Source organism: Erpetoichthys calabaricus, chromosome 5 (assembly GCF_900747795.2).
Source record: "Erpetoichthys calabaricus chromosome 5, fErpCal1.3, whole genome shotgun sequence".
Classification (NCBI taxonomy): Eukaryota; Metazoa; Chordata; class Cladistia; order Polypteriformes; family Polypteridae; genus Erpetoichthys; species Erpetoichthys calabaricus.
In genome coordinates, this window is record NC_041398.2 from 13395929 (window position 1) to 13411805 (window position 15877).

The window sequence follows — 15877 nt, forward strand, 5'->3', positions numbered from 1 at the left end:
AGTTGACCAACTGACAAAGTGAAATTTAACAGGATACTCCATTTTGAGCACTAGGTGTCCACTAAGAAATGACAATGATATGATATTTCAATATTTAGGGGTAATCCGCCCAATTTTCTACTGCAGAAGACTTCAGAATGTAAAACAAGGAGTGTCAAATGCCATGCAAGTCCTTAGAATGGGAGTGGAGGGGTGTCCCGCTTCCATGACCTGTGTGACGCACTGGGAGCATCAGGACCTGTCACAGGAATTGAAGGATCAGTGCAAGTGTTCAGTGACGGCAGGTGCTACCACCTAGGAGTTGTTAGCAGGCCAAACTCCAGAAATCCCACTTTGTATAAAACCAAAACCCAAAGCAGCAGCTCACTCTTCAATGTCCCCCTCTAACTCAGTTGTTGTTTTAAATTGCCACAGTAAAAAAAAATAAAAATACTAAAGCCATTCATGTAGCTAAGAAAATTTATTAAATCCTCAGATTCACTTTTTGCCAGTTCAACTTCCTCACAGCAAGTACAGCCAACATCTGCACCACCATCAACATGGCAGCTGCAACTCCCAGTACCAGGTATCCAGTGGGAAAAGGGGCTGTGGGATGAAGACGAAGGACATTTACTCTCCAAGTCATATAGTGAATGATGAAGACAAAGGATCAGCCAAACCCAGAAGTAGAACTCTGGCCTACTCCAAGATGGTTACCTTCCTGCTCCAGCCTGATTCTTCGCACCTGATCAGCCTCAAAGACCACTGGACCACTGTGAAGGAGCACATTCTTCTTAGATGAAGTAATTCATGCCAAATTGTCTGCAGCTCTGCCAGATCCTGATAGCAGAAGGGAGTAAGGGTTAGTTCAACTAAGGCATTAGGAGCCAAACTGCCTCCACTCCTCTCTGCATTTAACAAAGCTATGTATTCCAAATATGGAGTAAATGTTCTACTAAGATAGTCAACATACAATACAATACAATACAATTTATTTTTGTGTAGCCCAAAATCACACAAGAAGTGTCACGATGTGCTTTAACAGGCCCTGCCTCTTGATAGCCCCCAGCCTCGACTCTCTAAGAAGACAAGAAAACCCTTGTAGGGAAAAAATGGAAGAAACCTCAGGAAAGGCAGTTGAAAGAGAGACCCCTATCTAGGTGCTGTGTGTGTCAAAAAGAAGGGGGTCAATACAATACACAGAACAGAACAAATCCTCAATACAGTATAAAAATAAAAATTGTAGAATTACGGAGGAGAATTTAACAGTAGATGATATCACATAATAGGATTTGGATCGGTTTATCACAGCATCTCTGGTCAATTCATTTGAATTAAGCTACTCACTTCTCGCAGGGCAGCTCTGGGTACAGGGTTCTCCTGCAAAGGGATAGCAGGCAGCAGTAACACAGTAGATGAAGATCTACAGAGAGAAAAGGGAAAATCACACTTGGTAGGAGCTCCACAACTGGACACCTACAACTCCTTCTCAGTTCTTTTACAAGACCTCTGATTCTGCTTCACTGCAGACTGAAGTCGTAAAGAAACATGGAACATGACCACAAGAGCCTCAAAAGCAGCCATGATGCAGAATCTGTACAAGGCAAGGAAACCCACCTTTTCAGCCATGACTCGCTGAGCTACAGGATCCACTAAAGCAAACATCTCAAATCTCTTGTAATGACTTGGGTAGGCCACTCCAGATGTGCTGTCCACAGTCACCAAGCTGGTCAAATAGTTGTCCCCAGTGTATGGGCACTTGGGCAAAGCAGTCCCCCAAGTTAGCACTGAAGAACCAAGACAATCCCAACACCACCCTCACAAAGGGGGGCACCTACCCATTCACCAGAAGGCTCCACTGGGGATGGCTGGAAGCAGAAGGTCCTGAAGTGACCCAGCAGTCCCCAAGAGTCAAAACAAGGTTAGGGTCAGTCCTGTTCATGATGTGCACTTCCACAACCACAGGATCCCTCAGAGTTTTGGTCACTGGGTAGTCAGCATCCACATAGTAGAAGCCATAGGAGGAATCTAGACATGGAAAAGAGATTTTGGTTACAGGGAAGAATTTCAGGTAGGCCTGAAAATGATCTTCTCATATGAAGGCCACTATGTTCTAGAGGAGGTTCATTCAGAGATTACTTTTAAAGGAATCAGCTGATAAGCCCACTGGGATCCCACCCCATGAAGTATCTGTTGCAATGACCAATTACAGGTTAAATGGCCCTTGCTCTACTACTGGAAGAGGTTGCTCCACAGTATACACCTCAGCCTCCACTTGCACATCCTGGCTTCCCGAGTAGGTGCACTGGAAGAACAACTTGAGGAGAGAAACATCACATCATAGCAGGTAGAGCACATTTAGGGTTAGAGGAAGCAGGTCCAGAAGCCTTACTTGTAGACACTGTCCCTGGTGATGGAGCCCTCTGGACCACTCCTCACAGTGATGGCAGCAGACATGGTGTTCTGGTAAGTCACATTGCCACCAGCCACCTGAAACAGGGACATTACAATCACTGCTGGCCCCAACTGATTGGGTGAGGCCACCTTTCCATACCACTAGCACCCCATTTTGCACTTTAGAATTATTCTCAGAATTCTAAACCAGAAATCAAGCAGATTGGTGACATCTTAACATTGTTTTATGTGGGGTGAAGTTCAGATTGTGTTTGCCCATCACATTTTTTCAAGCCAAACATCTTCTGAACCGACACTGGGCAAATGTTATGACGTCCCCCAGATGGAGCCTCACGTGAACTGTGCTGCCACAGGCACTGACTGGAAACTGGTACATGACAAAGCTGGACAGGCTGGTCACAGTGCAGCAGCTGGATTAACTATTACACAAAGTAGACAGTGCTTAGGGCATCGGTATTTATATGTAAATACAAAATAGTCTTAACAAAAGTTAACAATCATATTAATCTTCAATACAAGAAAATCAGAATGTGGCAACTGGCACCCGGTCCACTGAGGCTCCCATGATCGTTCTTGTCTTTTTCATGTCAATGGTCCTAAAACACATTTTTAGGGTTGTGTATTATAGAAGTAAATATTTAACTCCGAGGATTTATTCAAAGTTTAAAATTGTAATACGTTCATAGCCCGTCTTTAAGGAGACCTGTTAAATGTAGGCGACTATTTCATTAGGACATTCGAGTAAACAACAACAGTCAAACATTTCTTTAAATCTGACTGACTTAATCAAGTAGAGCCCACACTGAAGTCAACCTCAATCCATTACAATTAGGCGGACACAAATTTGTATTCATATGCTGATTGAAATTTTCTTCAGATGTTGTTTAGTAACAATAATTATATCATATCAAAACTTTTACGATCATTATTTTTCAAAACTGCTAACCATAAATGATGGTGGTAAACATACACTGCAGTCGTAATAATACACTCGACAGAGTACTATAGTGTAAGATAGTGACACTAGTACACTATGGACGCAGATGTATTTTATGAATATACACTTCGTCTCTCACAGTCACTTTATCCTGACCGTCCACCTTTAGAAATTACTCACACCTTTCTTTTTAAATATCAGTAAGGCAATTGGCTACAGTGGAACGTGAATGACAGATAACACCGATTGGCGATTTGCTGAATAAAAAGGTGATTGACCGCGACGTTTACATTTGCAATTGGGTGATAAGTGCCTGACGTACACAAATGTAATATATGATTGGTTGATTTGTCACGCACATTATACTCCGGTCTGCAGCAATATCTACTTGTATTTGTTTGACAGCGCTTTCTCAATTGGACAGCTTTTGCGCTAATTTAAGAGGTAGCCTATATGCATCATTCTCATTCGACAATGTTGGGTTGTGAGGACAGAGAAATTTGGAGAGCTTTGGTGACAGATGGTGACTAACAGCGGAAAACGACGTATAAAAGTTAAATTAATGGACAAGTACCATAAGCAGAATAAAATGAACACAGACTTTTCTGACCTTTTACTGGTGACGTGAGGCTGAAACACCGAAGGTCGCTTCACTTGCACTACTGATTTCTTGCCTTGACCTCAGTTAACCACCAGATGTCGGTGTTCATACTGGAGGTGAGGCTTCAAAGCTTCGAATCGTTTTCAGCACAAATAGAAAGAAAGCCTCAAAGCTTCACGAGGCTTCATTTCCCAATCATTATACATAACGAATTATTCCCAAATCTTCTTTTTTACAAAGTCCCTCTCTATAAATACACGTACTTGTCACGTTTTTCATCATCTTTTCTTCCTTGATGTTTCCTGATGGGGGTCATTAAATGAACAGACACGTCGCCCCGCAGAGCGGACACTTCTGCACGGTCTACGGTTAGACGGATCAGTCCGATGCTGTGACGTGCTGATTGCTCAATAAAGTCACACGAGCTAAAGGACTGCCGCCCATTTCCCGCGCTCCATTCTCGCGCCTTCTCACTAACGTGTCACGTGCACGCGCCGCCGCCACAGATAATTTAAACCCGCGCGCGCGCTCATTTGTTCATGTGGTGTTCCTGTTGGGCGCATTTACAGCATGGCGTGTTTAGATTGTTGGTGTCTTTTCTGGCTGGTCGTTTGCGTGTCGGGCGCTCAGTTTGTCTTCGGGGATTTCCGCGTGACTAAGAAATGTGATGAGGAGACGATGACGCTGTCATTTGAAGGCTCTCCGACCGTTTTTATCCAGAGTGAGTGCGCCGTGTCTTCAATCACTGGGACTTGTCCGTGCCTGCTTATTTAACTAAATGTCGTCCCCTCTTTTTTTTTTTTTTTTTTTGTATTTCTTTAGAGACGAGAGCCGGACTGGTAAAGGTGACCAAAGATCTCCCAGCAATCGTTTTCCGTGGACAGTCTGGTCGCACCACACTAACGGTGCCCTTTTCTTCTCCGTACGGTTATGTAGCTGAGCAGGTGAGTAGCGCCGGCACTTCAGCCGTTGGTGGTTTTTAATCAAGCTGTATATCCTGGTTTGTGCCTCTCCTGTTCTCTTTAGGGCTCCCAGTATGTAATGACCATTGCCGTTGGATCAAGATCAAATGTCAAAACCTTCACATGCCCTAAGCCAGGTATACTACTTTTCTAGATTAGCACCTGGAGTGTCTCTGCCATCTTCTAAATAGAATCTTTCACAGATTGGCGAGGTGTTACCGTCATTGTTAATGAGAGATGCACAGTTACTGACCGTGAGAAGATCCCTTGTGGAGGGTCTTCATCTATCAATCCAGCAGATTGTGAAGCCAACAACTGTTGCTATGATTCGAGCAGCAGCACCAGTCCATGCTACTATGCCAATGATGGTGAGTGGTTTGGGGGGTGTGAGTGAGCAAAGGTGTCTGCTACTGGATATTCATCCTTGTGTTTGCTTTGGGCAGTGACTGTGCAGTGCACCCTGGATGGCCAGTTTGTGGTGGTGGTGTCGGAGAATGTGACCCTTCCTCCTCTGGATCTTGGGTCCATCCAGTTGGTGGACAGCAGTTGCAGCCCTGTGACCAGCCTGTCCAGCTTTGTTGTGTACCAGTTTCCAGTCAGTGCCTGTGGCAGCACAGTTCAGGTGAGACTCCATCTGGGGGATATATAGGAGCAGGGGGCTCTCCTGCTACTTGTGATCTTGAGTGCTGGGTATTTAAATGTAACCCCCCAAATCCTGTACTAACTTCCTGGTCAGCAGTAATTGTAAAGTTCCTGTTTTCAGCTGGCTGGTGGCAATGTGACTTATCAGAACACCATGTCTGCTGCCATCACTGTGAGCAGTGGTCCAGAGGGCTCCATCACCAGGGACAGTGTCTACAAGTAAGGCTTCTGAACCTGCTTCCTCTAACCCTAAATGTGCTCTACCTGCTATGATGTGGTGTTTCTCTCCTCAGGTTGTTCTTCCAGTGCACCTACTCTGGAAGCCAGGATGTGCAAGTGGAGGCTGAGGTGTATACTGTGGCACCACCTCTTCCAGTAGTAGAGCAAGGGCCATTTGACCTGGAATTGGTCATTGCAACAGGTACTGTAGGAGGTGGTGGCTCATTTCATTTGACATTCTTTTACAAATCTGTGGATTTGTAGCTTAGCTGTTAATTCCCCCTCCTTTCCATGGTCAGATCCCACCTATGGCTCCTACTATGTGGATGCTGACTACCCAGTGACCAAAACTCTGAGGGATCCTGTGGCTGTGGAAGTGCACATCGTGAACAGGACTGACCCTAATCTTGTTCTGACTCTTGGGGACTGCTGGGTCACCCCAGGACCTTCTGCTTCCAGCCAGCCCCAGTGGAGCCTTCTGGTTAATGGGTAGGTGCTCCTCGTGTGAGGATGGTGTTGGGATAGTTTTGGCTGTTCAGTGCTAACGAGGGAGTCTGCTTGTCCCAGGTGCCCATACACGGGCGACAACTACTTGACCAGCTTGTTGACTGTGGACAGCACATCTGGAGTGGCCTACCCAAGTCATTACAAGAGATTTGTGTTTGAGATGTTTGCTTTTGTGGACCCTGTAGCTCAGCAAGCCTTGGCTGAAAAGGTAGAAATACTGTCTTGTGCTGCTTTGAGGCACCTATGGCCTTACTCGAAGTAGTACTGTGGTGGGCTCTAGTTTTGGGTATCCACGGGGCAAGGACTCTTCAGTTCTGGGGCTATGAGTGATTGTGTGGCTTCACCATTGTCCTTTCTTTCTCTGTAGATCTTCATCTACTGTGTTGCTGCTGCCTGCTATCCCTCTGCCACAGACCCCTGTACTCGGAGCTGCCCTGTAAGAAGTGCGTAGCCTGCTTCAAACTAACAGACCAGTGATGCTGGTTATCTTTGTGGAACATTGACTCCATATTTGGAATGAATAGATTTCTAACATGCGGAATTAGATAACTGGAAGCATTTGGGTTTCTCAAGATGGCTCCTAAGGTAGTTTTTGAAGAAACCCTTTTCTCCCCACATTCTTTCAGGATCTGGCAGAGCTGCAGACAAGTTGGCACGAATTGCTTCCTCCAGGAAGAATGTGCTTCTTCACAGTGGTCCTGTTGTCATTGAGGCTGACCAGGTGCTAACTTCCAGACTCCAGCAGCAAGGTAACCATCTTGTTTCTCTTACTGGAGTAGGCCAGAGTTCTGCTTGTTTATGTAGAGTGGGGTTTATGAACTTGTGGGGCAAGTCTGGTTGGCTGCCCTACTAAGGGGGCTCATTTTAGCTTCACAGAGACACTTTACCCCATATGCTTTCAGGATCGGGCAGAGCTGCAGACAAGTTGGCACAAATACATTCATCCAGGAAGAATGTGCTCCTTCACAGTGGTCCTGTCGTCATGGAGGCTGACCAGGTGCAAACATCCAGGCTGAAGCATGAAGGTAACCATCTTGATCCTCCTCCTGGAGTAGGCCAGATATCTGAGGTATTCATCCTTCACTGTATGGCTTGGAGAGTAAATGTCCTTGGTCTTCCTCTCACAGCCCCTTTTCCTACTGGATACCTGGTGCTGGGAGTTGCAGTTGCCATGCTGATGGTGGTCCTGATTTTGGCTGTAGTTGCTGTGAGGAGGTTGAACAGTCAAAAAGTGAATCTGAACTTTTAATAAACCTTTTTGGGGTACAAAATTTGTTTTTCTTATTGCTCAGGTGCGGGAGTAGATGGGTGGTTATTCTTTGGAGTTTTTTTTGACTTCATACCATTCAGATGTTTGGAGGGGTAGTCCACACTTTGGCACACTGAAGGAATTGTTTAGGAGTTGTTGCTTGGAAGTTGTAGATGACCTGTGGGGGGAGCTTGTTTTACGTACTTTGTTGTAACTGGTCACATGTAGACGTCCTACATACAAAGTTGTAAGTTTGCAATACTAATGAGGGGGGGAGGGGGGCTTTCAACATCTCCTGTATGTGAACCTCTGATCCCCGCTCTCGTACCTCTGCCTTCAGGGTAGTTTGCTTGACTTCATGCAGTTGTCTAGGGCAGCTGTTTTCAAACTGGTAGTGGGCATGAAGTAACAAAGGGGAACAAATGTTGCCATATGTGGCATAATTTTGCTATTCCTAGGGATACTTAACTGGTCTAGGGTTTATTTCTCAATCTCTTCCAATTTTATCCCTTGCTTATATGGTTTATCCTGTTAGTTGTGCAATACTCAATTTTTTTTTTTTTTTTCTCTTCTGTTCCCCACTGGAGTAACTTTAAATTTGTTAATCCCATTTGTCTGGTACTTTACTCATCGACCACATTATTTCTTTTAATTCTTGATGCATGTGGTGGTTATTTCCTAGATTGGATATCCTCAGCCTTCCTTTTTAATAGTATAGGGACCTAATCAATGACTTTAATTGGTGTGACTCAAACCACCTGGACACCAGCAAAACCAAGGAGCTGGTGGTGAATTTTAGGAGGACCAGACCCCTCATGGACCCCGTGATCATCCGAGGTGACTGTGTGCAGACCTATAAATACCTGGGAGTGCAGCTGAATGTGAACTTAGACTGGACTGCCAATACTGATGCTCTGTGTAAAAAGACAGAGCTGCTTATACTTAAAAGGCTGGTGTCCTTCAACATCTTCACTAAGATGCTGTAGGTGTTTTATCAGACGGTTGTGGTGTGCTGGAGAAGCAGCATAAAGGACGCCTCGTGCCTTGACAAACGGGTGAGGAAGGCAGGCTCTATTCTTGGCATGGAGCTTGACCTCTGTGGCAGAGCAGGCACTCGGAAGGCTCCTATCAATAATGGAGAATCCACTAAACAGTGTCTTATCCAGACAGAAGAGAAGCTTCAGTAACAGACTGCTGTCCCTGTCCTGCTCCACTGCCAGACTGAGAAGATTGTTCCTCCCCCAAACTGACTCTACCTTCTCTCCCCACCCGGGTGGAATTGATAACATTTAACATACAAAGTTAGTTTTTTTTTTTTTTTATCTGGCTGCTGCTGGAGTATGTGAATTTCTTCTTGCGATTTAATAAAATATCTAATACCCTGGTCCTCCTAACCACCTTCATGATTTTCTTTCAAACATTGGTCGTGCAATCTCGATAAGAACCAGAAAGCATCACACATTACAAATACCAATTACCTCCACCATTTTATTCTCGCATTGGTTAACTGGATGTACCTCCAGTCCTGTGGGTTTGTATAATCTTTTTCATGAACAAAGAGCTCCTGCTGGCAGTGTGTTTTGTAATGGTTAAGGTGTTAAACCTCCATGCCAGAGCTTGTGGATTAAAGAAATCCCACCACTGTGACCTTTAAAAGTCACTTTGGCTGCAAGGGGACCAATGTTATGAATTGCAGCTTGTCGTCTTGGTTTAATGTCCAACAGTGACATTGCTTTCTCTATCTAATGTACTTCCCATTCTCGGGTACTTTATCATATCCACTTCCTTCCCTTGCTCCTGCTGTAGCAATTTGAGTAAAGAAGCGGGCAGGAGTTACTTCACACATTTATGAGTAATTTGGCCAAAGTCTTTAAAGATGCGATTTGCATGGTGGTAAACCATGGCCTTGCAGCTTCAGTAGCAGTGTAATTTGATTCCATAGACCAGTCTCGGCTTGTCTTCAGTCCAGCTTGCTTTTCCATCATGAGGTCTTCAAATGGAGTAATGAGAATGGGCCACATGTCTACTGCAGTAGGGCTGCCAAGATTAAACTTCTCGTGTCCATGTGGTATGAGAAGTGAAGGTGGACTGATCAACTTGTTACCATTCTTACAACAAACCAATAGGGCAGGGGTGGTGAAATCCAGGCCTCAAGGGCTGCAGGCTTTCATTCTTACCATCTTAATCAGTGAACAGTTTGTGCTGCTGGTTACTTCTTTTAATTTGACTCCGGCCCCATACTTTAATTAGCAGCAAAACAAGCCACCACATGACCTGTGCCCATTACACAATACCTGAAATTAAAGAGAGATGATGGTCGTGGTACGGTTGATCTCTCTCTCAAGTCACCCAAACATTTTGACAGTGCTCTTAGAACAGAAAAACAGTTTTCAACATGTGTGCTGTGGCAGAATGAGAGCAGCAACAAGCCACAGAATTAAATGAGGTTAATTAACATCAAGAATTGGATTCTCATTAAGAAAGTGGAGTTTGAAGCCCCAGTTTAGCTTTTCATCTGTTAGTTTGTTTCACATCTCATTTCTGCTTGGCTGTCCTTTAATGAAGAAAGGAATCAATTCAGAGGGCTGAACTCTTCTAACAGGGAAAATCTATCTAAAATGGAATGTAAAAGGAGTTAAGTAGCAGTGAAAACTGATCACTGATTAGGAAAAGGATGAGAAGGAAAACCTGCAGCCACTGCGGCCCTCCAGGCTTGGAGTTTGCCACCTCTGCTCTAGGGGGTTTCATTAGAGAGTGGTTTGGAATTCAATGCCAATCATAAGCCGCCGTACTTTGCCTAAATAAAGCAATGGTGGTTGGATGAGCTTGTAACGGTGCTACTAGAGATTAAAAGTGCAACACCCTGCATTGACTCTGATTCATGAAGTTGCAGGGGCTGTTGGGATCAAAGGAGGTCAGTGTGGCTTTTTAAAAAAGGGGGGGGGGGGGCAAAATGACCAAAAGGAAGGATTATTTTGTGTTTCACGTTCCTGTCTGTCTGCATTCTGTTGGGTTACTTGTGCTTAATCATATTGGCCCGGCATGTTTCTTGGTTGGTGTCTGGATTGTCTGCCTGTTACTTGAGGACTGTCTGTCTAGGGATTTATGGATATCTTGAGAAGAAGGGAGAACTCCTGAACCAGTCTTCACCATTTTGGGAACTACCGGTAGGGCTTTATTTTTATTTTTTTTACAGTCCCCCCTTCGACGTGCTGATCTCTGGATTATCTAACTTCATTACATTTTATCCGTTGCAGTTTCCCCGTGGACTTTATAGTGAGTGAGTGTTTTATTGTTGTGGTTGGTTTTCATGTTTTATTGTACATCACCATAAAGGAACTGGGATGGGATCATTTGTTTTCATGATTCGTGTTAATACATTCATTATTTGCTATTTTTATTTCCGATGGCTTTTTGTCTCTGAGTGCGTGAATGGCAGGCCAAGGCTGGGTGCATCCCTGCAATCTCCACCATCATAATAAATAAATCCACATCTTCTCGATTGGTGTGAATCTTGGTGGCACCGGACCGATACAAGCTGTACTTGAATTCTATTGTATAGTTTTTGGATGTCTCACAGGCTGGAAGTCCAAAACACTGTCCCCCCCCCCTTGCCACGCTGGTCTGATGTTCCGTTTTCAACCCAATCAATACAATTCCCTAATCCTGAGTTTATCCTAAAGATTGGGGTGGTTAGGTAAAAAAAAAAAAAAATCCAAGCTCTGGTGATGTGAGGAACTAAAAACGGGCCTCTGGACCTGTTGACCTTTCATGAGCTTTGTCTACTTTACATATGAAGCCTCATTAAATATTAACTTCTACACTAGAAATAAGGCCACCACATGGCTCCAATGGAAGTTGCTTTGGCTAAAGGCGTCAACAAAAGTAGTGACGCTGTTTTGTCTTGACCGTGCTGCTCTTCTTCATGAGATCCATTTCTGCTTTTCCCGGTGACTTGGGCTATGAAGGTCATTGCAAATCAGCTTGACCAGAAAAGTGAACTTTTGATCTGGTGCGAGTGAAATTGAAGTAAATAATAAAACTCGAACCTCTTCTCCGACATTCCCTTAAATTTCTTTTCATGAAGTTCAGCTGTTGTAGGAGGTCTCCTTAAAAAGTGCACAGAAGTCAATTGAAATGATATCTGGGTAGCTGGGTGGGACTGTCAGCAGTTTCAGAGCGTGGTTTTGAGTGTGTGTGTGTGTGTGTGTGGGGGGGGGGGTCTCCTCATTCCTAAAACCACCATTAAATTCCATGGGCACCTTGCCACAATATCTCTGGAAGGGATGGATGTTTAATGATTACATCCATCAGTCCAGGAATGTGCCCATTCCAGCAATCATCAGGCGCGAGGCAGAAACAAACTCTGGATGAGGCATCAAGACATTGCAAGGTGAAAACGAGCGCACACACACACATGGGTCATTTTAGCACCACCAGACCTGCATGTCCTTGGAAGGAAACCGGAGCACATTATGGAAACCCACCAGGGGGGTAAAAAAAAATAAAAAGGTGGGGAACACCAGTGATGTGACTCCCTACGAGGCAGCAGTGCCACTGCTCTGTCACAATGTGTAATTATTAACAGTATTCATTATTTAACCCTAATCCATGAATTGGGGGGGGGGGGGGGGGGGGGGGGTCTCCAAGATCCCCAGTCACAGATTTTCAAATTCTTTCCCTTTCAAGGTAATAAGACGGCCATTTTGTGTTGTCTTGAAAAATGTGCCGGAGTCCGCTTCTCAGTAGCTTAGTGCAAATAAGTGCTACAGTAGCACAAAGTAGTTGGGGGTCTCCGAGACCCCCCATTCATGGAAACGTTACCATTTTTGTACAAGTGTTTTTGCTTTGTTTTATATTTTATATTTGAAGTTTCTCATTGGGACCATCAAAGCAGCAGAAATTTTTCTGTAACCTTCCCCAGATTTGTACCTTGAGACAATCCTGTCTCGGAGGTCTACAGACAATTCCTTTGACTTCATGCTTGGTTTGTGCTCTGACATGAACTGTCAACTGTGGGACCTTCTATAGACAGGTGTGTGCCTTTCCAAATCATGTCCAGTCAACTGAATTTACCACAGGTGGACTCCAATGAAGCTGCAGAAACATCTCAAGGATGATCAGGGGAAACAGGAGGCACCTGAGCTCAATTTGGAGCTTCAGGACAAAGGCTGTGAATAGTTATGGACATGTGCTTTCTCAATTTTTTTATTTTTAATAAATTTACAAAACCTCAAGTAGACTTTTTTCACGTTGTCATTATGGGGTGTTGTGTGTAGAATTCTGAGGAAAAAAATGAATTTAATCCATTTTGGAATAAGGCTGAAACATAACAAAATGTGGAAAACGTGATGCACTGGGAATACTTTCCTATCTATCTATGTAGTTGACCAACTGACAAAGTGAAATTTAACAGGATGATCCATTTTGGGCACTAGGTGTCCACTAAGAAATGACAATGATATGATATTTCAATATTTAGGGGTAATCCGCCCATTTTCTACTGCACAAGACTTCAGAATGGAAAACAAGGAGTGTCAAATTCCATGCAAGTCCTTCGAATGGGAGTGGAGGGGTGTCCCACTTCCATGACCTGTGTGACGCACTGGGAGCATCAGGACCTGTCACAGGAATTGAAGGATCAGTGCAAGTGTTCAGTGACGGCAGGTGCTACCACCTAGGAGTTGTGAGCAGGCCAACCTCCAGAAATCCTACTTTGTATAAAACCAAAACCCAAAGCAGCAGCTCACTTTTCAATGTCCCCCTCTAACTCAGTTGTTGTTTTAAATTGCCACAGTAAAAAAAAATAAAATAAAAATACTAAAGCCATTCATGTAGCTAAGAAAATGTATTAAATCCTCAGATTCACTTTTTGCCAGTTCAACCCACTCACAGCAAGTACAGCCAACATCTGCACCACCATCAACATGGCAGCTGCAACTCCCAGCACCAGGTATCCAGTGGGAAAAGGGGCTGTGGGATGAAGACGAAGGACATTTAGTCTCTAAGTCATACAGTGAAGGATGAAGACAAAGGATCAGCCAAACCCACAAGTAGAACTCTGGCCTACTACAAGATGGTTTACCTTCCTTCTCCAGACTGATTCTTCGCACCTGATCTGCCTCAAAGACCACTGTGAAGGAGCACATTCTTCTTAGATGAAGTAATTCATGCCAAATTGTCTGCAGCTCTGCCAGATCCTGATAGCAGAAGGCAGTAAGGGTTAGTTCAACTAAGGCATTAGGAGCCAAACTGCCTCCACTCCTCTCTGCATTTAACAAAGCTGTGCATTCCAAATACGGAGTAAATGTTCTACTAAGATAGTCAACATACAATACAATACAATACAATTTATTTTTGTGTAGCCCAAAATCACACAAGAAGTGCCACAATGGGCTTTAACCGGCCCTGCGCCTTGACACACCCCCAGCCTGGACTCTCTAAGAAGACAAGAAAACCCTTGTAGGGACAAAATGGAAGACACCTCAGGAAAGGCAGTTCAAAGAGAGACCCCTTTCTAGGTGCTGTGTGTGTCAAAAAGAAGGGGGTCAATACAATACACAGAACAGAACAAATCCTCAATACAGTATAAAAATAAAAATTGTAGAATTAAGGAGGAGAATGTAACAGTAGATGATAATACATAATAGGATTTGGATCTGTTTATCACAGCATCTCTGGTCAATTAATTTGAATTAAACTACTCACTTCTCGCAGGGCAGCTCTGGGTACAGGGTTTTGCTGCAAAGGGATAGCAGGCAGCAGTAACACAGTAGATGAAGATCTACAGAGAGAAAAGGGAAAATCACACTTGGTAGGAGCCCCACAACTGGACACCTACAACACCTTCTCAGTTCTTTTACAAGAACTGTGATTCTGCTTCACTGCAGACTGAAGTCCTAAAGAAACATGGAATATGACCACAAGAGCCTCAAAGCAGCCATGATGCAGAATCCATACAAGGCAAGGAAACCCACCTTCTCAACCAAGGCTCGCTGAGCTAAAGGATCCACAAAAGCAAACATCTCAAATCTCTTGTAATGACTTTGGTAGGCCACTCCAGATGTGCTGTCCACAGTCCCCTGTGTATGGGCACTTGGGCAAAGCAGACCCCCAAGTTAGCACTGAAGAGCCAAGACAATCCTAACACCACCCTCACAAAGGGGGGCACCTACCCATTCACAAGAAGGCTCCACTGGGGCTGGCTAGAAGCAGAAGGTCCTGGGGTGAACCAGCAGTTCCCAACAGTCAGCACAAGGTTAGGGTCAGTCTTGTTCACGATGTGCACTTCCACAGCCACAGGATCCCTCAGAGTTTTGGTCACTGGGTAGTCAGCATCCACATAGTAGGAGCCATAGGAGGAATGTGGCAATGGAAAAGAGATTTTGGTTACAGGGAAGAATTTCAGGTAGGCTTGAAAATGATCTTCTCATATGAAGGCCATTATGTTCTAGAGGAGGTTCATTCAGAAATTGCTTTTTAAGGAATCAGCTGATAAGCCCACAGGGATCCCACCCCACAGAGTATCTGTTGCAATGACCAAATTCCAGGTCAAATGGCCCTTGCTCTACTGCTGGAAGAGGTGGCGCCACAGTATACATCCAATCCGATCACCAAAAACTACAACCTAGGTTTAAGATTGTTTCCGTCTAGTCACCCTGAGAATGAAACCCCACAGGGACCCACTCCCTACAGTATCTGTTGCATTGACCAATTCCAGGTCAAATGGCCCTTGCTCTACTACTGGAAGAGGTGGCGCCACAGTATACACCTCAGCCTCCAGTTGCACATCCTGGCTTCCCGAGTAGGTGCACTGGAAGAACAACCTGAGGAGAGAAACACCACATCATAGCAGGTAGAGCACATTTAAGGTTAGAGGTAGCAGGTTCAGAAGCCTTACTTGTAGACACTGTCCCTGGTGATGGAGCCCTCTGGACCACTCCTCACACTGATGGCAGCAGACATGGTGTTCTGGTAAGTCACATTGCCACTAGCCACCTGAAACAGGGACATTACAACCACTGCTGGCCCCAACTGATTGGGTGAGGCCACCGTTCCGTACCACTAGCACCCCATTTTCCACTTTGGAATTATTCTCTGGATTCTAAACCAGAAATCAAGCAGATTGGTGACATCTTAACATTGTTTTATGTGGGGTGAAGTTCAGATTGTGTTTCCCCATCACATTTTTTCAAGCCAAACATCTTCTGAACCGACACCTGGGAAATGTTATGACGTCCACCAGATGGAGCCTCACATGAACTGTGCTGCCACAGGCACTGACTGGAAACTGGTACATGACAAAGCTAGACAGGCTGGTCACAGGGCAGCCACTGGATTAACTATTGCACAAAGTAGACAGTGCT

At 44.6% G+C, this 15877-nt stretch overlaps 2 protein-coding genes across 5 annotated transcripts in view; both read left to right on the forward strand.

Annotated features, from left to right (window-relative positions):
- Nucleotides 1-15877, forward strand: part of LOC114641741 (zona pellucida sperm-binding protein 4-like) — a 271334-nt gene that overhangs the window by 204167 nt on the left and 51290 nt on the right. For 2 of the 4 annotated variants that reach the window (XM_051927432.1, XM_051927431.1), the window contains exons 9-10: nt 6323-6470; nt 6630-6705. In XM_051927432.1, the coding sequence (XP_051783392.1) occupies nt 6323-6470; nt 6630-6705 (224 nt within the window). Of the gene's footprint in view, nt 1-6322; nt 6471-6629; nt 6706-7164; nt 7288-7389; nt 7478-15877 lie in introns of all 4 variants that reach the window. The other 2 variants (XM_051927430.1, XM_051927433.1) reach the window with 2 other exon arrangements.
- The window catches only part of LOC114641722 (zona pellucida sperm-binding protein 4-like), a 177463-nt gene that overhangs the window by 31732 nt on the left and 129854 nt on the right, over nt 1-15877 (forward strand). The window contains exon 2 of the mRNA XM_051927462.1: nt 4755-4777. Within this exon, the coding sequence (XP_051783422.1) occupies nt 4755-4777 (23 nt within the window). The remainder of the gene's footprint in view (nt 1-4754; nt 4778-15877) is intronic.